The sequence below is a fragment of the Helobdella robusta genome, assembly GCF_000326865.2.
Source record: "Helobdella robusta unplaced genomic scaffold HELROscaffold_104, whole genome shotgun sequence".
In the NCBI taxonomy this organism is placed as follows: Eukaryota; Metazoa; Annelida; class Clitellata; order Rhynchobdellida; family Glossiphoniidae; genus Helobdella; species Helobdella robusta.
The window spans coordinates 189062-214040 of NW_008703589.1; the positions used below are offsets into that span (position 1 = coordinate 189062).

The 24979-nt window shown below is 34.8% G+C and overlaps 1 protein-coding gene across 1 annotated transcript; it reads left to right on the forward strand.

The window, feature by feature from the left end:
• Positions 1 to 1174: 1174 nt before the first annotated feature.
• HELRODRAFT_183310 (hypothetical protein) lies at positions 1175 to 2125 on the forward strand (the record flags this gene model as incomplete). The annotated part of the gene is made up of 3 exons (XM_009012342.1): positions 1175 to 1457; positions 1550 to 1744; positions 1854 to 2125. The coding sequence occupies 3 exons, from the start codon at positions 1175 to 1177 to the stop codon at positions 2123 to 2125; spliced, it is 750 nt and encodes a 249-aa protein (XP_009010590.1).
• Between the last annotated feature and the right edge of the window lie 22854 nt (positions 2126 to 24979).

The window sequence follows — 24979 nt, forward strand, 5'->3', positions numbered from 1 at the left end:
AATCTTTAAGACGAACAATCTTTAAGACGAACAATCTTTAAGACGAACAATCTTAAAAACGAACAGTTGATGATGATGAGAATAACGAATTCTAAAGTTATCACCATAAATGTTGCCAGCAAATGACCGCTAGCTGTCCGTCCATATTCAAAGTAGTAGACTAAACTCAGTTGAGTGTTACAATTCAATTACATTAGACTTTGACAGTAGATAGCTCATTCAAGTTTAAGGTGTCTAATCAAGCAAAATTTAAATAAAATTACCCACCTACATACCCATGTAAACAATTATTCATACACATCAGGGAATCAAACATACATGACAACCATCAGTTTAGTGTGATTAACTATTGACACTTTTAGGAATATTGTAAAGACATATTTTCAATGTGATTTTCTTTTTTTTCCATGTCTATCTCAATTATTTTTCTCTTCGTTCGTGAACTTACTGATAGCGCTTATGAGAACTTTTATTAATTGACGCTTTATATAAATTTATTTTATTTAATTAATTATTTTATTAAACGTTAATGATTTTCCAATGGCAATTCTTCAACTCATTCCGAAGTGAAAATCTGTAAGTTGTGGAATAATATTACATTGAAATTATTCGATTGGAAGCAAGAAGCATCTAAGTGTAGTTTAGTAAAGAACCAAAAAAAATTTGTCGTGTTAATGCACTTGCAAAAAGTAATACACACTAAATAATTTTAATAGTTTCCGAAATTATGGTATACAGTTTATTGGAAAATGTAAAAATATACATGAATTCAATTTAAAATGTCCTACAGAAGCAAAGAAACAAAAGCAGACTGAATTATTCAGTGCTTGAGAGCAAAGATGTTGAGCGAGAGAGGGAACGCTTTGTTAAAGAAATAGCATGGAAAGAAATAGAATTGTCTTGAGTTTTTTAGGAATAAAACTTCACAAAAGGATTCATAGTTGGTATTAAAAATTCAAGACATGAAAAAATACATGACAATAAAAAATTTTTACGAATGCTACAGGGCTGTGTTTGTATATGTTTCAACCTTAGTAAAATATTCTACATCGACATTAAATACGACACACTACTACGCATTGCGTTCCCAGTTGAGTATAACTTTTGATTAACTGTTTAATTATCGTTAAATTATTGTAAAACTTTACTTAAATTAAATTAATTTACTTCAAAAATGAGTTGGCTGTATAGTTTTTTGATGTTATGTATTAATGCTATTGTGGCTTATAAATGTTTCTACAAGTTTATGGAAGACGAGGCAAGATTTTGTTCGTGCGATCATGCGAATGAAGTCACTAGCCTAGAAGCCCTCGTGTTGTGTTCTATGAGATGCTCACAAAGAAGAGCCGGTTGTGTGGCTTACAACTTCTTCAACCTTATCAACCAGCGCCAGCTCTTCAATGAAACGCTCGGCAAGTTTTCCGTACTGTCCGGTTGCCAATATTATTTCAGAGAAGGTTTTTATGGCGAGAAATTTAGTTAATTTACTAAATTTTGCATTATTATAACTTTTTCGCAACTTAAAAAATATATAATTCCGTTAATTTAGATTTAAATGCAATTAATGAAACACTGACCATTGACGTGGTTAACAAACTGGAGGAATTTTACACCAACGGCAGAAGCATTTCTGTGTCTCCTGCGACTTTTCCACATGCAAACGACTGGGACCAACCGGACCACTACAATGTTGGAGGCGACCAGATTGTCATCGCCGTAGAAGGGTACAATGATAATCTTGAAGGTTAGTGCTGACTCGTTTAACTTTACTAGATTTTAGATATTTTTCCGAAATGTTTCCACATTCTGTAAACACAATACACCACACCAGGGAACTTCATCCTGACGAACAGCACCTGGAAGTGTAGTTAGTACCAACAGCTCCACAGTTGGCTGGTACAAAATTAATTACAATGACTCACTCTGGCCTGCCGCTAAGGAATATTCAAACTCATTTTATAAGTCCGCTGGAAGTACCGCATGGAATGCTGAACCAAGTGTCTGTAAAAACTGCAAATCTTACTGCAGGAAAAGTTTTATAAGTAATTTTTATAGAAATTTAAATCATGGCAAGCGGTGGGTCCATAATTTTGCAGTTGGGGGAAGGATTTTAAACATCTCTTAAGCTGATGACCTTTTTCTAGTAATCTCCGTTTTGGTGGGTTAGGGTTAGAATTTGAAAAATTCTCGGGTTAATGAGCTTTTCTGCTAATTTTCGTTAATTTTTTTACTCAATTTTACTCAGAATCTTTCGGAATTTCTTTCAAAATTTTTCTTTCCTAATCTAGCGGGGGAAGAGGCATAACCCGACCTCCCTGCCCCTATGGGTCCTCCACTGTTGCTGGTAGTTTGAAAAAATCAATTACAAAAATGTTTATTATGTTGCTTTCGTTATTCAGAACTGACTGAAATGGAGAGATGCCAGTTGAATTGAAAGAGAGAGTTGATCCCATTTTACGATATAAACTTTTAATTGGATTTTAAATAATTGATTGATTAATTGATTGATTGATTAATTGATTGATCGATTGATTAATTGATTGATAAATTGATTGAGTGATTAATTGATTGATCGATTCATTCATTCATTCATTCATCGTATGTCATCCGTTGTGAGCAGTTTTTTTAATAAAAGTCAGAAAAAGGATCGTTCTATGTGATGAATAGGCAAGTTAAGGCAACATTGTCAACATCCGACTCATTCGAAATTTGATATAACATTTGGTGTAACATAAATATAATTCAGCATGAAGATAGGATTATTTTAAAAATAGGTTAAGCACTTTGAGAAGCAAGTCACACTTGGCTTTCTGATAAGAATCTTCTATTTTATTCTGATAAGAATCTTCTATTTTCTTCTGATAAGAATTTTCAATTTTATTCTGATGAGAATCTTCTATTTTATTCTGATAAGAATCTTTTATTTTATTCTGATAAGAATCTTTCATTCATTCATTCATTCATTCATTCATTCATTCATTCATTCATTCATTCATTCATTCATTCATTCATTCATTCATTCATTCATTCATTCATTCATTCATTCATTCATTCATCCATTCATTCATTCATCCATTCATTCATCCATTCATTCATCCATTCATTCATCCATTCATTCATTCATTCATCCATTCATTCATTCATTCATTCATTCATTCATTCATTCATTCATTCATCCATTCATCCATTCATTCATTCATCCATTCATTCATCCATTCATTCATTCATTCATTCATTCATTCATTCATTCATTCATTCATTCATTCATTCATTCATTCATTCATTCATTCATTCATTCATTCATTCATTCATTCATTCATTCATTCATTCATTCATTCATTCATTCATTCATTCATTCATTCATTCATTCATTCATTCATTCATTCATTCATTCATTCATTCATTCACTCACTCGTTCACTCACTCGTTCTTTTGTGTTCGTTCATTCATTCGTCACTCAGTTCATACTTCAATCATTTCATTTGTTCGTTTGATAGTAGGTGCATTCATTGGTTCATTCACACGTTCATTCATCTTCTCTTGAATGTTTATTCATTCATTCATTCATTTATTCGCTCGTTCATTCATTTATTCGTTCATTCATTTATTCGTTCAATTAATCGTTCTGTCTTTGCTCTTTTTTTTACAAAGCTTCGATTTGTTTGATTTGCAGTAGGACAAATCTTCTTTCTTTCATTCACTGGGTCGTTCTTTCATTTGTTCTTTCAATCCATCTTTTGTTTATTCATTCATTCTTTCACTCACTCACTCACTCACTCACTCACTCACTCACTCACTCACTCACTCACTCACTCACTCACTCACTCACTCACTCACTCACTCATTCATTTCTTCAATCATTCATTTCAATCTTCGAAAAATAATTCTCCTTCCCGCATTTTAAATAAGCAGCATAACAAACACACAAACATTTCACATTAATATTTAAACTAACAAATAAATTACTCACATATAATATGTATATATATATATATATATATATATATATATAGCATATATGTATATATATATAGTTTGTTAAAAGTGAATGTAAGTTCTAAACAAGAAAAAAAATTAGTCAAGAGTTTAAAATAATTAATCCGTTAATGAATAAATAGAATGAAATTGATTGAAAATGGTCATTAAAATGTTTTGTTTATTCAAGTTCAGTCAATTAATTGATGATTGATTAATTAATTAATTAATTTATTTATTTATTCATTCATTTATTTAATAGTCTTTTAATCATTTATTTAACCGATAATTCAATCAACCAATCTAGCAACCAACAAACCAACCAGCCAATCAGCCATCCAACCAACCAACCAACCATCCAAACGAACAAACATTAACATCATCTTCGTTAGTCTATAAAAACATTAAATCACAAATTCTTAATCCTTGGCAAAATATAAATAACACTAATAAAAATAATAATAACATGAATAATGAAAATTTTAATGGGTTAAATATATATATATATGTTATGTGTGTAACAAATATAAATTTATCATATAAAGTTAATGTTTGTCATGGGTTACATATTAATATATCTTACGAACAAGTTTGTTGTGTGTGGTGTTGGAATTAGCAAATCAATCAATCAATCAATTAGCTTATAAAGCGCTATTTCCGCGATGTTCAACAGCGCTCCTCAATGAATTTTGAAAACAGATGGGTCTTGAGATCCGCTCTGAACTTCGCAAGTGATGGAGAAATAGTTAGAGAAGTTGGTAGAGAGTTCCAGAGAAAAGGACCAGAAAAAGCAAAAGCAGATTTGGCAAAAGAGTGTTTAACACGAGTTAAGAAAAAGCGAGAAGAAGAAGACGATCGTAAACCGGGGCGTTTAGGTTCAATTAATATATCTGATAAGTACTTAGGAAATAATTTAGATTGAGACTTATACATGAACGTGCAAATTTTAAAAATTATTCTATATTTTATAGGTAGCCAGTGCAAGAGAACAAGATATGGAGATATATGAGAAAAGAAAGGGGCACGAGCAACTAGACGAGCAGCAGAGTTAAAAGCTTTACTTAAAGAATAGAGTATAGAGTCAGGAAGACCATAGTAGAGCGAGTTAAGATAATCAATCCTAGATAAGACTAACGAAGTAACAAGAAGGAAAAGAGTAGGATCATCATGAAAAGGCAAAAGTTTTTCTATTCTACGTAGATGAAAGTAAGAGCTTCTAGCAACACTATTAATCTGAGAAGAGAGAGACATAGTAGAATCAAAGATAAAACCTAGACTACAAAACTTATGAGAGACATCAAGAGTTTTAGAATCAGGTAAGATAATAGGAGGAATAGTAATTGAGTGTTTAGATTTATTAAAACAAATTAATTCAAACTTAGAAGGATTAAGTTTAAGACACATAGAATCAGACCAAGCGATAATCGAAGAAAGACATAGAGATAAATTATGAAGAACACTATTGAGATTAGATGGAGGAAAAGAAGTATAAATATAAGAATCATCAGCATATAGTTGACTAGAGAAAGAAAAGTTATTAATAATACGAGGTAGTTCAGAAGTATGGAGTATAAATAGAAGAGGGCCAAGGATAGAACCCTGAGGTACCCCGAAAATAAGAGTAGAAGAGTTAGAAGTAGAATTATTGAGAACAACAGAAGAAAAACGATTACAGAGATAGGAAAAAAACTAAGATAGACAAGAATCAGCAATATTAAAAGAATCATCAAGCAGCTTCAAGAGAATAGTATGATCAACAGTATCAGAGGCAGAAGAAAAGTCAAGAGCAAGAAGAGTAAGATTACTATTGTCACTAGAGAGAAGAGAGAGAGAGAGAGAGAGAAAGAGAGAGAGAGAGAGAAAGAAAGAGAGAGAGAGAGGGAGAAAAAAGAGAGAGAGAGAATGAGTGAGTGTAAGAAAGTAAGAAGAATATGGGAATGGATTGGGAGAGTGTTAAAATTTAGAGAGATTGAGACGTGGAAAAGAGAGTGTGTGAAGTTTTGAACTCGTAAACATGATACAAGAAGAACTGTAACAGAGAGAGAGAAGAGAGAAAAAGAGGGAGAGGGAGAGAGAGAAGAATGAAGAATGAATAAGTAGTAGCAGTATAAAGAGAGAGAGAGAAAGAGAGAGAAAGATATACATATATAAGAGAAAAAGAGAGAGAGAGAGAGAGAGAGAGGGGATAGATAGGAATAAAATGAATAAAATTCGAACAACTTACTACTACTATGCTACTTAATTCAAGTTGCAAAATTCTATTTGCTATTTCAACAATTATTATTATTCTAATTATTATTATAATAATAATTATATTTATTATTATAATAATAATAATTATTGTTATTGTTATTATTATTATTCGTCATGCTTGGCTGGCTGACAATTATAACATCACGTAGGTAAGACATTCCTCAATGAATGAGTAATTTTATTATTGTTATTATTATTATTATTGTTGTTGTTGTTATTCTTAGTAGTAGTAATAGTAGCAGTAGTAGTAGTAGTAGTAGTAGTAGTAGTAGTAGTTGTTGTTGTTGTAGTGGTAGTTGTTGTTGTAGTGGTAGTAGTAGTAGTGGTAGTGGTAGTAATAGTTATTGTGTATTGTGTTATATTATTGTTGTTGTTGTTATTCTTAGTAGTAGTAGTAGTAGCAGTAGTAGTAGTAGTAGTTGTTGTAGTGGTAGTTGTTGTTGTAGTGGTAGTAGTAGTAGTGGTAGTGGTAGTAATAGTTATTGTGTATATTGTGTATTGTGTTATATTATTGTTGTTGTTGTTATTCTTAGTAGTAGTAGTAGTAGCAGTAGTAGTAGTAGTAGTTGTTGTTGTAGTGGTAGTTGTTGTTGTAGTGGTAGTAGTAGTAGTGGTAGTGGTAGTAATAGTAGTAGAAATAGTTATTGTGCTGTTATTAGGATTGTAGCAGCAGAATTAACTTGCGAATGAATGGATGGATGGATGAATGAATGAATGATCGAACGAACGAATGAATGAATGGATGAATGAATTATTGAATTAATTAACTTAATTAAATAATTAATTAAAAAAAATGAATGATTGAATGAGTAGAAATATATGGATAAACAGTAGAATGAATGAATGAATGAATGAATGAACGAACGAACGAATGAATGAATGAACGAACGAATGAATAAATGAATGAATGAATGATTGAATGAATGAATGAAAGAATAAATAAAAAAAATAAATAAACAATCAAATACAAATTCCATTCGACGCATGGTTATATTGTGTTATATTATTGTTGTTGTTGTTATTGTTAAACACACTGACAATGAAAAAAATAAAGTTTATAACTTCTTCAAAATGAAAAAAATTCACTTACTGTTTCAAAACACGAACACACACACACACACACACACACACACACACACACACACGAACACACACACACACACACACACGAACACACACACGAACACACACACGCACACACACGAACACACACATACATTTAAAAAATTGTCTGCTAGTACATTGTTTAAATAAAGCTTCGTAATAAGCCTTTTATTGTTAAAATTCATATTAATGTTATCGGTGATACCATTATTATTATTATTATTATTATTTTCATCATCTTCATCATCATCATTCAATCATAATCACAATCGCAATATTCACATCGATGTAACTATAAATCAAAAGCTAAAATTAATTGCTTGCTGTAACAAATCATCGGCGGATCGGGACAACTTTGACGAGGGGGACAAGGTTTTACGAGGGGTATAAGGTTTCACAGCGGGGCAAGATTTTACGGGGAAGAGGGCAGAGTCTAAAATGGAGGTCAAAGTTTGCCGGAAGTTTTAAAACTGGAAGCTTTTAGCAACCTATTTTTTTAGCTTTCCCTGAAGTTTTGTGTCAATTTTTCTATTAAGAATAAATTAAATTATAAACTGTTGTTTGAATCGTCAAAATGGTCGTTGGCTGTTGGGTCGATGGTGGCGAGGTTGGTTGATGGTGATGGGGGTTGGGTTGATGGTAATAGGAGTTAATGGTGTACCGACACCCCCTTCAATCCGCCACTTATAATAATTATTCGTCATGATAATAATAATGATAATAATAATGGTGATAATAATAATGATAATAATAATGCCATCACAAAATTGCAGGAATATATATATATATAAGTATTTAACCAATCAAAATGTGCCAGCATTTAATGTAAGCCATCGAACTAATCAATCAAATAGAAAGAATTAACTTATCAGTTGGTCAGACCAACCAACCAATCAATCAAAAACCATCCAGCCAACCAACCAGCCAGCTAACTAGCCAACCAACCAATCAACCCACCAACCAATCAACCAACCAGCCAACTAACCAATCAACCCACCAACCAATCAACCAGCCAGCCCGCCAGCCTACCAACCAACCAATCAGCCATCCAGTCAACCCACCAGCCATCCGGCCAGCCAATCAGCACTTGCTCAATTCTGCAAGAGCCATGAATTTTTTATACAACTCCAACTTTTCTTTCTCCGTCAGGCTGACGTCATCGATGTTTTTCCCGCCAACCAGAAGATCGTAAAGTTGGCGACGTTGTAGGGTCACGCTGAGGTCAACCTTTGAAGATGATGATGATGATAGTGATGATAGTGATGATGATGATGATGATAGTGATGGTGATGATGATAGGTTGGTGATGATGATGATGGTAATGATGGTGATGATGATGATGATGACGTCGGTGACTTCGCATTCACCTCGATGACGCGCGTCAGCAGGACAGACGACGTTTTGTAGAGGTCACGTGATCCGTAAACCGGGACCCTCTTCCGGGTCGTGACCTCTGACGTCATGATGACCTTGAACTTTTGAAAGGTCATCGTTATTATCTGCTGAACCTATTAATCGAGTGAACGAATGAACGAATAAGTGAATGAATGAACGAACGAATGAATGAAAGGATGAATGAATAAATGAATGAATGAACGAACAAATGAATAAATATACATAAAATTTTGAAACGAATAAATACATAAATATTTTAACAACAAATAATAATAACCAAGTCATCTTCTGTAACTAGGTCACCCATTGTCAGCTGTTGAATTTGCTCTTTCGTGATTGGTGGACCTTGTGTGATGGAATCGCCTGATTGGCCGGTTAATTTAACGGTTAAGCAACGATTGGTTGATGGTCCTAAAACTAGGTCAATCAACCAGCCAATCAGACAACCAATCAACCAACTATCCAATCAACCAACCAACCAATCAATCAATCAACCAACCAACCAAACAACCTACTAACCAACCAACCAACCAATCAATCAACCAACCAACCAAACAACCAACTAACCAACCAATCAATCAATCAACCAGCTAACCAGCCAACCAACCAACCAATCAATCAACCAACCAGCCAACCAACTAACCAACCAACCAATCAATCAACCAACCAACCGACCGACCCAATCTTTCGGACTTAATAATCTGCTTAACGGAATCAGGAGCTGCCCCAAGCAGAAGTTGTTGTAAATCCAGTTTTGTGATCTCCCGCTCTAAATATGTTGAAGTGTTGTTGCTGTAATTATTGTTGTTATAATTGTTGTTGTTGTTGTTGCTGTAGTAATAGCTACTGTCATTTCTGATTAAATTGCTGTTGTTGTTGTTGTTGTTGGTGTTGGTGGTATATGAAAAGTTGTTGTTGTTGTAGTTGGTTTCAAAATTCTCGCCGTTTTTGCTGTTGTAGTTGTTTTCAAAATTGTTGTTGTGTGAGCTAACGCTATAAAACTTGTTGTTCTCAATAAGGTTGTCGATGATTTCAGTGCTGTTGTTGTTGCTGCTGGCGAAATCTGGTTTATCGAAACATGGGAAAATTGATAATTGCTGAATTTTGAGTGGTGAATTGATTCATTTGATGTTGTGTGGTGAATTGATTCATTAAATGTTGTGAATTGGTTCATTGGATGTTGTGTGGTGAATTGATTCATTGAATGTTGTGTGGTGAATTGATTCATTGGATGTTGTGTGGTGAATTGATTCATTGGATGTTGCGTGGTGAATTAATTCATTGAATGTTGTGTGGTGAATTGATTCATTGGATGTTGTGTGGTGAATTGATTCATTGGATGTTGCGTGGTGAATTAATTCATTGAATGTGTGTGGTGAATTAATTCATTGAATGTGTGTGGTGAATTAATTCATTGAATGTGTGTGGTGAATTGATTCATTGGGTGTTGTGTGGTGAATTGATTCACGTTGTTATCGGATCGTTCTTATTATTATTTACTCATTCATTCATTCGTTCGTTCATTCATTCATTCGTTCATTCATTCAATTTCTCACTCAACTAACCCCAATCTAGTCCATCATCCCCAACTTCTACCGGTAAAGTGGCACCTAGTTTGAAAAATATTTTCATCAAACAAACAAACAAACAAACGAACGAACGAGCGAACGAACGAACGAACCAACAAACAAACCAAACAAACAAGCAAGCAACATACAAACAGGCAAACATACAAACATACATACAAACAAACAAACAAACAAGCAAACAAACAAACAAACAAGCAAACAAACATACAAAAAACAAACAACAATAACAACATCCACAACAACAAAACTAATTACAACATCAATCAAAATTTACGATCATTCTTTTCAGTAAATAACACAAATCAGAATAATGAATATTGTTGCCAATAAAAATTGTAGAATATATAATCATTTTAATAACCTCTAGAACTCGAATCATAATCATAACCATCATCATCATCATCGCCATCAAATTCAAAATCATTACCATTACTAATAATGTTGTTGTATGTTGTTGTTGATGTGGTTGTTGTTGGTTTTTTAGGCTTTTTTGGTTTTATAGATTTTTGTTGTTGATGTTGTTGTTGTTGTGGTATTGAACGTAAATGTGAACGCTGCAGTTGTTGTTGTGGTTGTTGTGGTTGTTGTGTTGACGAAAATTGTTGGGAGATTGTAACAATTTGTTGATTGGTTTGTTGCGGGATTATGATTTGTTGCTGCGATTGCTGTTGCTCAGTCTTTATAACCATTCCCTGGAGAGAAAGATCGAAGCCTAAATTTGATTGGCTGCGATAATTGGTCGGCGAAACAAACTGCTGATTGCTGATTGGTTTAGAAAGGGGAATGACAGTCGGTCCTCTTCTCTGATTGGTTAGCTGATTCGTATTGACCGAAAGAGGAGGAGACAGGATTTGTTGGTTGTAAGAAGGGCCTGGCGAAAGAATTCTCGTCTGATAGGTAAGATTGTTATCCATTCCAACATTGTTGACAACATTTTCTGTTGCGAAACTTCTTAACGTTGTTTGTGGCATTGGCGACTGTTGTAGCGCTAATGGCGACATTGGCGACTGTTGTGGCGCCGGTGGCGACGTCAGAATCGACTTCTGAAGCGAGCTAACGGACCGACCCAACCGGCTAACCGACCGAGGCGGTACAGCACTTGCCGGACGAGACGGCATCAACAAATTTGGGGTTAAATTCAAGCTCACGTGATATTTATTTCCGGTTTTGTAAACGTCCGTCAGCCCGGGATCCATTTCCGGCAGATCCAGGTGAGGCGTCGGAGCGAGTAGAGGCAGTTCATCGTTGTTGTTGTTTGTCGTTGTTGTTCGTGTTGTCGTGCTGGAATAGAAACTTGGTTGTTGTTGTTGAGGAGAGAATGTGTTATTGTAATTGTCCTTATAATAAATATTATTATTATTGCTATTATTATTATTATTATTATTAATGTTGTTGTTTTTATTTATTGCAACGACTTCGACTATGGATGGATGTCTGTCGACAGGTTTTTTAACGTTAATAACTTCATCTTCCGGAACACTGATTGATCCGGATATTATTTTCTGCTGAACTATTTCCGGTTTATTTGGGTCAACACTGATAGATCCAAATATTATTTTTTGCTGAACTATATCCGGTTTATTGGGGTCAACTTCAATTGACCCGGATATTATTTTCTGCTGAACTACTTCCGGTTTAGTAGATTCCACTTGAATCGACCCGGATACCTGTTTCATCAAAACCGCGTTTTTGCCATTTCCCTCCTGAACGGTTATGAATCCGGCAGGGGTGGGGGATATGATTTTCAGGGATGTGCTGGCTGTTGATTGCGAGTTGGAGAAAGGCAGCTCGGGTAGTGGTCTGTTTTCTACGGCCACCTGTTGCCTCTGTGGCTGGTCCTTCTTAATACTGGTCGTAGCAGTAGTGGTAGTCGTCGTGTGTTTCTTTGAGTTTTTTGAAGGTTTTGGGGGTTTTGCAGGGCTAACTGCGCCGAAATCAGAAACGTCGTAGTAATTATTGCCGGCATCGCCGGAGCCACCATAGCCACTGTGGCCCTCGTCACGACCTTGCTGACCTTTGGGTGACCTCTTGATGGTCCCACTGTCCAGGTCATCGTATATGGAATCTTTCCCATCGGCAGCGTTATAATAAGTATCATCATCATAACCATCACCATCATCATTATCATCGTCATCCTCGACATCATTATCATCATTGTCCTCCATAAAAGCAGCGGGCATGTCGGCCGTGTTGTATTTTTTCTTTGGTCTTTTATTATTATTATTATTATAATTGTTATTGTTATTATTATTATAATTATTATTGTTATTATTATTTTTGTTGTTATCATCATCATCACCGTTTGTTATATTTATATCATAAATATTATTATCATAATTTATATTTTTATTACCACTGTAATTATTGTGACTACTATCATCTCCAGCAAATTCGCGCGCAATCTCAACTTCGATTTCCTCATCCGGAATGGCCCTACCTCCCCCGCTTCTCGCCGTCACGTGATGATCAGTTTCTGGTTTATATTTCACTTCCGCTGCGGCTCTTACCGTTTTCGGAGATTTCTCCAGGAGCTGTTTCGGCGAGGAGACTTTGTTTAGTTTTTGGTTGTCCCTGTTGTATTGATCTCTTGGCAGTGCGCCGTATTGATTTTTAGAATCACTTGATTTAGAGTTTGTCTTTAAGTCATCGTAAACGACTTCCGGTTTACGTTCTTTGTTGAATTTCTGGTACAGGTTGTTGTTGTTGTTGTTTTTCATGTTGACATTTGCAACATATTCGTTTTCTTCAAAAATTTCTATATAATTGTTGTTTCTGTTGTTGTTGTTTTTGTTGTTGTTGCTGCTGTGTTGAACGCCGTCAATGTCAAGGCCGTCTGCGACGACAACATCCCTCATGCTCGTGCTACAATGGATGTCGTAGTCGTAAACGTTGTTGTTGTTGTAGTTGTTGTTACTTTGGTGGGCGCCATCTACATAGTCATCATCAGAGAGGACGTCAACCTTCTTGCTTTCAATCTTGTGAACATTCCTCAGTCCTTCGTCACCGCTCTCTGCAACAACAACTACGCTTTTTTCAGTTGTTGTCTTGATGTAGTTGTTGTTGTTGCTGTTGTTGTAGTAGTCGTTGTTATATTCAACTTTGTTTAGGTTTCTATTTTTGCCGCTCGGTGGCGAAAGCCTGTTATTAACCAATCCGAAGTCGTCATCGTACCGATCAGGGCTTTGAACTGTTTCAATCTTCTTTCTCGAAGGTTCTGTCCTGCCACGAATCTTCTGACGATGCTGTTGTTGCTGGCTGCTGTAGGAGTGGCTCGTCGCGTCGTATTCCTCCTCTTCCTGACCGGATGTGGATCTCCGATAGGTTTGCCGAAATTCGTCCAGTTTCGAGTCGCGACCGATGACGTAATTGTTGTTTTTTATCGTCGTTATTGATGATGTTGATTTGTAGTTAGGATCACGTGATGAGTCATCGTCATCTTTGTTGTTGTTGTTGTTGTTGGCATCGAGGTTGTTGTATCTGCTGGAGCTGGTATAAACTTCAACGTATTTCCCACTGCCACCACTACTGTCATTATTGTCACTCCCACCATAGCTAATCACATGAGCGGTTTTTTTGTTCATTATTGGTACATATTGAAATTTCTGACCTTTCTCGTCATCCACTTCTGCCTTGAAGCTAGAAATGGATTGAAATTTATGCTCCGGAAGTTGTACGGGAACTTCCTGATCACTATTTAGTCTTTTTCTTGGTTTTTCAACTTTCTGATCTTCCTCTTCCTCCGATGAAAAATTGATCACCTCATTTATGGTGTAACTCTTTCCCAATTTATAACCTTTTGCTCCTCTGGCATCCAGTTTTGTCTGCATCACTCCCGGTTCGCCATTCTGCTTGCCGCTGAAACTTGCCTGTGGCTGGAAATCCTGTTTGTCCTGGCTCGTGAGGGAGACATTAACGATGTTGTCGTCGTCCCAGCTCTCGTTTCTAGAAACTTCCTTCTTAGCGAAACTGCTGCTGTTGTAGTTGTTTCTAACCTGTGCTGACGCGCCGCTATCACTAACACCGATCCCTCTTCCGGTAGAATAGGAATTTGCCGTTTCCGGTTTGGCGTCGAAAAGATCGCGAATTTTCTTCACGCTGCCTAACACAACAGGAGATTCCTCGTTATTGTAGGCGTTGATGTAGGCATTGTTGTTGCTGCTGTCGTTAATGTCGTCGTTGTTGATGCTGTTGTTGTTGCTGTTGTTGTTGTTGCTGTTGTTGTTGATGATGTTTACGCTTGTTAATATTTCGTAGCCATCTATGGATTTTTGATTTTTGTTTTGATCTGCGCTAGCTGACGTCATCTTGACGTCAACGATTTCCTGATAGCTGTTGTAGTTGTTGGTCAGTAAATTATTTGAAATTTGTTGTTGTTGTTGTTGAGAGGATGAACTGATGCTGTTGTATTGCTGCTGCTGCTGCTGCTGGCGTTGTGGAAACTGCTTTTGATTTTTTATCTCGGCTTCGAAGCTTTCGATCTTTTGCAGGACTGCATTCTTGCCCTTCGGAAACATCTGCTGCTGTTGCTTTTGCTCAGCAACATAAACATCATTATCAGGATCATCTTCAACATTTTTACCATCCAAGTTACTTCTCTCAACATTAACGTCAACAGACTTTTTTTGCATGCGTACGACCTCTGAGAAGTCAGCATCGCCGCTTCCACCGCTTCCGTTCGTGTAATTTATATTATCCTGCTCGCTGTAATTTATTTTATAATTATTATTCTTATAATTATTTTTAAGACTATTATTATTGTTATTACTATTATTCTCCGAGACGACAACTACTCCTCTTCCAAATAACCCGCTCTGGGTTAATTCGGATTTCTCTGGAAAAAGATTTTTAGTATTTATATTTTCATTGTCATTATTGTTGTTGTCGTCGGAAGCTTTTTTCGTAGCAGATTTATTTCTTCTCTTTTTCCTCTTGTTGTTGACGTCATCATCACCGACGTCGTTGCTGACAATATTGTTGTCAATTGCGTCATAGACATTGTAAGTAATTTCTTCCGAGAGTAAGAATTCTTTGGTTGTCAGTTCTGGGTTGACGAAGCATGATAGCGAGCGGGTTGAGCCTCTCGGGTCAAAGTTGTTGTTTGTTGTTGATGTTGTTGTTGATTTTGTTGTGGTTGTTGTTGTTGCTGATGTTGATTTTGTTGATGTTTTTCTGTCGGTTGTGACGATGACGTCATTGTTGTTGCTGTCTTTTCGTGTGGGTTTAGTTGTTGCCGATGGGTTTTTGTTGATGTTTCTGATGCTAGTCTTCGGGCTTGGCTGCGGGTTATTGACGTAAGAAAGCATTTTTGTTGTTCGTTGATGGTATTAATGGTTATGTTGTTGCTGTTATTGTTGTCGTTGTTGTTGTTGTTGTTGTTGACGTTGTTGTTGTTGCAGCTATTGTTGTAATTTATAGACCAAACCCTAGAATGATTAATGATGAAATTGTATGAAAGCCGGCCTAATCATTAACAATTGACTCGTTCTAAAACATTGATACTATGGAATTCGTAACTACTACAACTACTAATTCTACTACTGCTGCTGCTGCTACTTCTACTGCTTCTACGACTACTACTACTGCAGTTACTACTACGCCTGCTATTACCACTACTCTACTAAGTTTATTTTACTACTACTCTACTAAGTTTATTTTATTACCACTATTAAAAGAACAATTTCTATCATTATTATTTTTAAAACTATAAATATTTTGCAGCTACTACTACTACTACTACTGCTGCTACTACTACTACTACCGCTACTACTACTAAATCAAATACAGCAACACAAAGATAACAACAGCCTACAAAAGACTTTCTATTGCTCTGCAGAAAACAAATATCGCCAACATGTACGTACACATGCATTCTTTAAATTCATTTTGATTCATAAAGTTGTAGCTTTTGTAGTAGCAGCAGTAGCAACAATAGTAGTAGTGGTAGTATTGTAGTAGTAGTAGTGGTAGTGGTAGTAGTAGTAGTGGTAGTAGTGGTAGTGGTAGTAGTAGTAGTAGTGATAGTAGTAGTAGTAGTAGTAGTGGTAGTAGTGGTAGTAGTAGTAGTAGTGGTAGTGGTAGTAGTAGTGATAGTACTAGTAGTGGTAGTAGTAGTGGTAGTAGTAGTGGTAGTAGTGGTAGTAGTGGTAGTAGTAGTAGTAGTGGTAGTACTAGTAGTGGTAGTAGTGGTAGTAGCAGCAGTAGTTATAGAAGTAGTAATTAAAAATCAATTGACCAACATGAGAAAAATCTCACAGAGAAAATTTTAACCGCTAGACTACTTCGTGTGTATCTGTAACGTCTGTGTGAATTCTAGACAAGTTTTGTCATATAGAGGAAGCACATGGGGGCATGGGATACTTACAATGCTGTGTTTAACTATTTTTCGTCAAAAAGACAGACTCTGAAAAGCTTTGGATCTGTCGAAACTACTTACAACATTGTAAACATTTTAAACTGAGAGACTGAGTAAATTCAAGGTAGAATGATAACCTTTGAAAGAGCAAGAAAATTCTACCAACCTTCTTTAAAATCTCGGCTCCATTAGCGTCATACAAGTTAAACTATTTCAAAATTGATTTCTCAGTTCTCAGTCATACACAATCAAATCGCAAATTAATGAAGCTATCTTTTTAGATTTTAAGATTACTAAAATTTATTTTTTTTATTTATAAAAGTTCTTTAAAAACAATTAACCGACAATTAACTCGGTTCTGTTATTAATTCTCATTCGATATATTAGTTAATTAATTAATTAATTAATTATTATTTTTTAATATTAATAATTATTATTATTTATCTATTTATTTATTATTCAAAAACTTGAAATTCGCCTTAAATTAAACATGGTTCATCTCACTCACCAAATTTAAACTTCTTACTAACTGAATTCGAATTTGTATACCTACATGTATAATTGTATATATATAAAATATAACATTATATTATATTATTATATTATGTTAAATTATATTATATTCTATATATATATATCAATTATATATATATAATAATATAAAGCTACATATATTAATTCATTCATTTAATATATATATATATGTATAATATATGGCATAATTATAGAATATTATATATATTATATTAAATATATATATATATATTCATTCATTCATTAATTCACTCATTCATTCATTTATTAGTTCATTTATTATTATTATTTAAATATATTTATAAACTTTTATTGCGATTAATAACACTACAAACATGCGATTCACAGTAATGCGATTTGTTATTATAGCTCACTCGTAAACAACAACAACAATAATTATTATTGCTATTATTATGGTTATTATTATTATGATTATTGTTATTATTATGATTATTATTACATTTTACTATATACATATATATTTTTAATTTTGATTATCATCGACAATTATTCTTTCTTTCATTCCATGTATGTTCTTACGATGAAAATGAAAGAGGTGTTCTCATCATTATGATTATTATTATGATCATGATTATTATGATTATTATTATTATTTACAGGTGGCACCAGTTGTATTTCACTTTACGCTCGCCATTTCATTTTAAAACGCTGCGCCATTATGATGGCGATGATGATGATGATCGTCTTCGTCATCATCATCATGTGTAGTAGTAGTGGTAGTAGTAGTAGAAGTAGTGGTAGTGGTGGTAGTAGTAGTATTAGTGGTAGTAGTAGTGGTGGTAGTAGTAGTAGTAGTGGTAGTAGTAGTAGTAGTGGTGGTAGTAGTAGTAGTGGTAGTAGTAATATAAGTTATTATTGTTGTCGTCATCATCCTCTTCATCGTCATCACCATCATCCTCATAGTAATCATCATCATCATCGTCGTCATCATCATCAAGCTAAATCCAAAATAATCGGTCCAAGTTATATCAATTAAAGACATGTTAAAAGGATTGTAAAAGCCAATTGGCGATATTTCAAAGGTATTAATTAAAATATTGCAATGCTTAAAGTCATCAATAATATTATCTTTCAAATTACCAATATATTTATTCATTTTAAATTGTTTTGATTTTATGAAGTTAGTTTCATGGCAGACAGTCAGTTCAAGTATCTCGATCGTGTCTTTGTTGCGGACAGCAATGTCAGGACGGAGTGATCTGAACAAGTCTGTTATTGGTCGTATCTTTTCCCCTTTCAAATCCGCAAAAATCTCGACACCCGGCCTCGTGTCTACCATGAAATTATCGATAATTATTTTTAAAATTTTGTTGTGGCGATCTAAGTATCTGCTCAATGCAGATGATGAGCCACAATTTGACATGACGTGTTTGTTCGTTTGTGTTGCATTGCAGAGCAAACATGATGCATTCGTAGTTTTGCCCCATCTGAAGAGGTTGGTGTTTGTTGGTAGCTGCTGAATAAGGTATTTTCTGGTGAATTTATAGAGGACCTCTGATAGCTTTACAGTCGACCTGGAACATCGCGTTATCTCGGAGCTATTGATGTACTCTTTTATTGATTTCACAAGGGTACCTTGGCATTGCAGCAGCGAGAGATGATTAAAGTTTGTTTCATAATGCCTCTGTCTTAGAGCATTCATTGCTGGTTTTAATTCAACATTTCTCAGGATCAGGTTGTCAATCAATCTTTCCATAATTGTTGTGAGATTCACTCCACAATGATCTCAATAATAATAATAACAACAACAATAATAATAACAATAATAATAATAATAATAATAATAACAATAATAATAATGGCAACTGAATTAATTCTCGTAAATGTAAATATTAAAAAATTCATTGCAAATATTTAATTGCAACAAACATTAATGAACGAATGAATGAACGAATGAATGAACGAATGAATGAACGAATGAGTAAATGAATGAATGAATAAATGAATGAATGAATGAATGAATAAATGAACGAAAGAATGAATGAATGAATGAACGAAAGAATGAATGAACGAACGAATCAATGAACGAACGAATCAATGAACGAATGAACGAGTTTATCGCTAATGTACCGTTATAATTTTGAAATAATAATAATAATAATAATCATCATCATCATTACCATCATTTTTATTATTATTAATAATAATTATTATTTATTATTATTATTTATTATTGTTGTTATTATTTATAATTATTGACATTCTTATCGCTAGCACCAGAGGTACACAAGCCATTTAGAACGTTCAAAACACCACTCATTTTCGCCGCGTTCCTCTTCTTCTCCCCCTCCCAAATCGTCAGCATCTCTCTCATTTCCTCCTCCACGTCTGTCACTCTCTTGTCGGCCATCTTGACTTTCATTTCCGCTTCCGCTACGGCGCTTATTAGGTGTTTTTGGTTATCGTGGAGCAGAGTTTCCAGCTTCTGTTCGTGCTGTTGTTTCTGCGTCTCCAACTGGAGTTCCAAACTTTTTACTTGGTTCGATTTTGTGTTTGATAACTGTATGACCTGAATGAATGAATGAATGAATGGATGAATGAATGAATGAATGGATGAATGGATGAATGAATGAATGAATGGATGAATGAATGAATGAATGAATGGATGAATGAATGAATGGATGAATGAATGAATGGATGAATGAATGAATGAATGAATGAATGAATGGATGAATGAATGAATGGATGAATGAATGGATGAATGAATGGATGAATGAATGGATGAATGAATGGATGAATGAATGGATGAATGAATGAATGGATGAATGAATGGATGAATGAATGAATGGATGAATGAATGGATGAATGAATGAATGGATGAATGAATGGATGAATGAATGAATAGACAATTAATCAATCAGTTTATCAACCAGCCAGCTAACCTTATCTTCAATCTCGGCAAACTTTTCAATCTTATCCTTCAATTCAGCCTTCAATCTTGCGCAATCCGCACTCCTTTCCTCCACCATTCTTTCCATCTCCGTTAGGTTCTCTTTTAGTTCCTTTTTCCGGTCAAGTTGGTCGTTTAGTTTGACCTTTAAAATTTCTATTTCCTGTGTGAGGTGGTTAACTCTCTCGTCTGACATCTATCGAATATAATTTTGTTTAATAAATAAAAATAATATAATAAATATAGAAAATATACATTATTATTATATAATAAATATATATTATATTTTTATTATTACAGAATTATTATAACAGAAAATTTGATATAGCGCCAGTTTTAAAAGTTTCTCAAAGGCGCCCTCATACAAAAGTTCACAATGAAAAGTAAAATGACTGAAACAACCAAATAATAGACAATTGAACCGAAAACGAGTATGTTTTCGGACTTTTTTAAAATCTATCAACACTCAATCCCGGTTCCCTCAATGACTTTGGCAGAGTCGGCCCAGCAACAGATATGCTTCTTGCTCCTATATTCAATTGGGCCCTATTAATGGCCATCAGATTTAGACCACGAAACTTCAATTGAACGCCATTCAAAACAGTTTATTTTCCGTCAAACTTCTCCATCGAATACTGAGGCAAGCATCTATCATTTGACGCTTTGTACATTAAGAGACATATTTTAAAAATTATTCTTCTCTGAACATTTAACCAATGAAGGTCATTTAAAATCGGTGTTGCATAATCAAACTTTAAGGCACCTACAACAGTTTTAGCTGCTCTATTTTGAATAGACTGAAGAATGGCAACTGATTTCACCGGTAGACTATTATTGCAATAGGCTGTTGCGATAGTCCAATCGAGAGTGAACGAATGTATGTATCAGAGTTTGCATTATAGACCTGTCTAATGATTTGCCAACACGGCAAGTGGTAGGTACAGTAGCACAATGAAAGCATTTAAAGATGATTTTTCAATGATAATCTTGAATCTTAAATACATCCCAGAATAGACAGTTCTTTACAAAATTTTATATTTTCTCCATTTACATCAATTGAATTTATATTCATTTTCAAGTGCCGATGGTGGTGTTGGGGTAAAGTAAGTAAAGTTGACATCGCAACCTTTGTTTTTAAAGAGTTGCTTGTTTATTATGTTATGAATGGCATGGGGTATAATATTATATAATTTATAATATAACTTTCACCAACATAATCATTCAATTCATCACTAATTATTCACCTATTAATTCACTGTTCCCTCATTTATTTCTTCACTCACTCATTCGTTCATTCCATCCATCCATCCATCCATCCATCCATCCATCCATCCATCCATCCATCCATACATCCATCCATCCATCCATCCACTAAACCTCCTCCAGCCTCATCATCTCCAGCTTCAACCCCTCTCCATCCTTCATCATCTCCCCGATCTGCTCTTTCAATTTTGAGATACTGTCCAACTGATCCTCAATAACCTTTCAATGATATAATACCATTTTAATAATAAAAGATTAAGACGATTATTATTATTATCATTATGAATATAATTATTATTATTTTTAGTAGTAGTAGTAGTAGCAGTAGTAGTAGTAGTAGTAGTAGTAGCAGCAGCAACAGCAGCAGTAGCAGTAGTAATAGAAGTAGTAGCAGTAGCAGAAGCAGTAGTAGTAATAGTAGCAGCAGCAGCAGTAGTAGTAGTAGTAGCAGCAGCAGTAGCAGTAGTAGTAGTAGCAGCAGCAGCAGTAGTAATACTTTATTTTTTATCCTGACAGTATCCTCTGCGCTAGATAGACTCTCCTTTAATTCCTTTATTTGTTCATTCAATCGCTCAATCGTCGCCTCGAATTTCTTTTTTTCTTGGAGATAGTTAGAACTCTGTGTGTGTGTTTGTGTATGTGTGTGTGTGTTTTTGTTTGTTTGTTTGTTAGTGTGTGTATGTGCGAATGTTTGTGCATGCATGCATCCATGTATGAACGAACGAACGAACGAATGAATGAACGAACGAACGAATGAATGAACGAACGAACGAATGAATGAATGAACGAATGAATGAACGAATAAATGAATGAATGAATGAACGAATGAATGAACGAATAAATGAATGAATGAATGAATAAATGAATGAATGAATGAATGCATGAATAACTAAATAAACAAAAGAAAGTATAAATGAATGAATGAAAACCATCCAAACCTGTCTACCCAACTCTCCATCCCAAACATCCTTTTCTTCCCTCAGTGCGGAGATGATGGACTGAAGAGATTCAATCCTTGCACTCATTTTCACGTTATCCAATTGCATCTGCTTATCCCTCACAACCGACTGATCAATTGTGGATAATTTATTTTCCAAGATTTTGATCCGGGATTGAAGTTCCTTCGTCTGCTGGGATTTCGAAGTGGATAGCTCTGATATCCTGGCTTCATGTGATGGATGGATGATTGGTTGAGTGCTTGGTTGGTTGGATGTATTGTATTGCATTGTATTGTATTGCATTGTATTGTATTAGTTGATTATATGATTGGTTGGTTGGTTGATTGGTTGATTTGGTAGTTTGATTGGCTTGTTATTTGGAATGATTAGATAATTGATATTTTCTGCGGCCATTCAACCAATGAAAGAGCTAGTCAGTCATCAACAGATCAAAAAATTTAATTAATTTTCCAACAATTCACTAACCAATTAACTGATCATTCAACCAACCAAACAACTAATCAACCAACCAACCAAATAACAAACCAACCAATCATCCAACCAATCATCCAACCAACCATCCAACCAATCAACCAACTAATCAACCAACCAATCATTCATCCAACCAACCATCTAACCAGCCATACAGCTAACTAACTTTTTTGTTCCTTGCACAGAGCGTTCAACTCGGCCAGAAGCGTCAAATTTTTTTCAAATTTTTCTTTCAGATCGATATTTTTCTTCTTAAAATCGCGCAACTCGCTTTCGGAACATTCCAAAGACTTTTTTAATATGCAAAACTTGCCCATCTCTACTGTCAGCGCATCCCTGAATTCAGACTCCAAGTCGGTATACGATTTTCGAGAGTCGGTCAAACTGCGTCTGAGATCCGAGTTCTCAGTGCTTAAGATTAAAAGTTTTTTCAGAAGTTCGGTCGGTTTTGTTGTTGTTGTTGTTGCAGAATGTTGTTGTTGTTCTAATTCTTCTTTTATGTTGTTGTCGTTGTATGGTTGTTGTTGTTGTTGTTGCTGTGATGATGTTGTAACTGTCGTTGGGCCGATGTGTTGAGCGACTGTTGTGGCCAAAACTGATTGTAGTTCTTCAACCTGTCGAATGGACCAATTGAAAATATGATTAAAATAATTTCATCTTTCTTTCTCACTCTCTCTCTCTCTTCCTCTTTTTTTTCTCTCCCTCTTACTCATAAATGAATGAATGAATGAATCGGTCGGTCAGTTAGTCAGTTAGTCAGTTAATCATTCATTCATTCATTCATTCATTCATTCATTCATTCATTCATTCATTCATTCATTCATTCATTCATTCATTCATTCATTCATTCATTTGATTATCCACCCATCCATCTATCAATTTACTCTACCGCTCATCAATCTATTCATTTTTAAAACTCCTTTTATCCTTCACTCATTTCATCCACTTATTTTTTCATTCATCCATTTATCCATCCATCCATTTATGCAAAAATTAACCTGCACGTGACTGGCGGCCAGTTGACCTTTGGTGACCTCAAGGTCGCGTTCCGTTGTCGCCAATTTCACTTGCAAGCCTTGTAGTTGGCGTTTTAACGTCTGCTCGTTTGTTGCTCTGCTGGCAAGATGATGATGAGGTAGTAAAAAAAAAAGAGAGAGAGAGAGAGAGAGAGAAAGAGAGAGAGAAATAGGACAAGAGTAGAACAAGAGAGGAAGAGAAATAGATGGGAAGAGAGAGAGAGAGAGAGAAAGAGAGAGAGAGAGAAGAAGACAACAACAACAACAACATCAACAACAACAACAACATCAACAACAACAACAACAACATTAACAACACCAACAACATTAACAACAACAACAACATTAACAACAACATCAACATCAAGAACAATAGCGACAATGACGATGCGACGACATCAAGAACAACTCTACAAAACTAAAAACGAACTTCAGCAACAGAATTCTTTCATTTTCAACTTTCATTCTCTCCATCCTGGCCTCCATGTTTTTGCATTCTTCCCTAACTTTTTCCAACTTCTCGGCCGTCATCATTAATTCCACTTTTAATCTGGATATTATTTCTATGTTTTCATCTCGCTGTTGTTGTTGTTGTTGCTGATGCTGTTGCTGGTTTTGTTGTTGTTGTTGATGTTGTTGTTGATGTTGTTGTTGTTGAAGTTGTTGTTGATGTTGCAACAACAATTCTTGATATTTTTTTCTTAGCAAAGTTGCTCCCTGCAATTTTTTAAAAATTTTTCTTGGAACGATTATTTTGTTGTTGTTGTCGTTGTTGCAATTTGGCGCTTTGTGTTGTTGTTGATGCTGTTGTTGTTGAAGATGTTGTTGTTGTTGAAGACGTTGTTGTTGTTGTTGTCGTTGATTTTGTTGAAGATGTTGTTGTTGTTGTCGTTGATGATGATAATGTCTTCGTTGTTGTTGTTGTTGTTGTTGTGATAGTTTTGCTTTTGAAAATTTATCGCTATTACGTAAATTTATCAGAGACGACGAAGACGATGAAGATGAATAAATATAAGCAACGTTGTCGTCATCATCATCATCATCATTATTATTATTATTATCGTTATTATTATTACTGCTATTATTATTATTGTTATTATTATTTGGTGGCGGCTTTTGTAGGTAACTGGGGGTTGGGCTTTTAGCCATCAGTAATT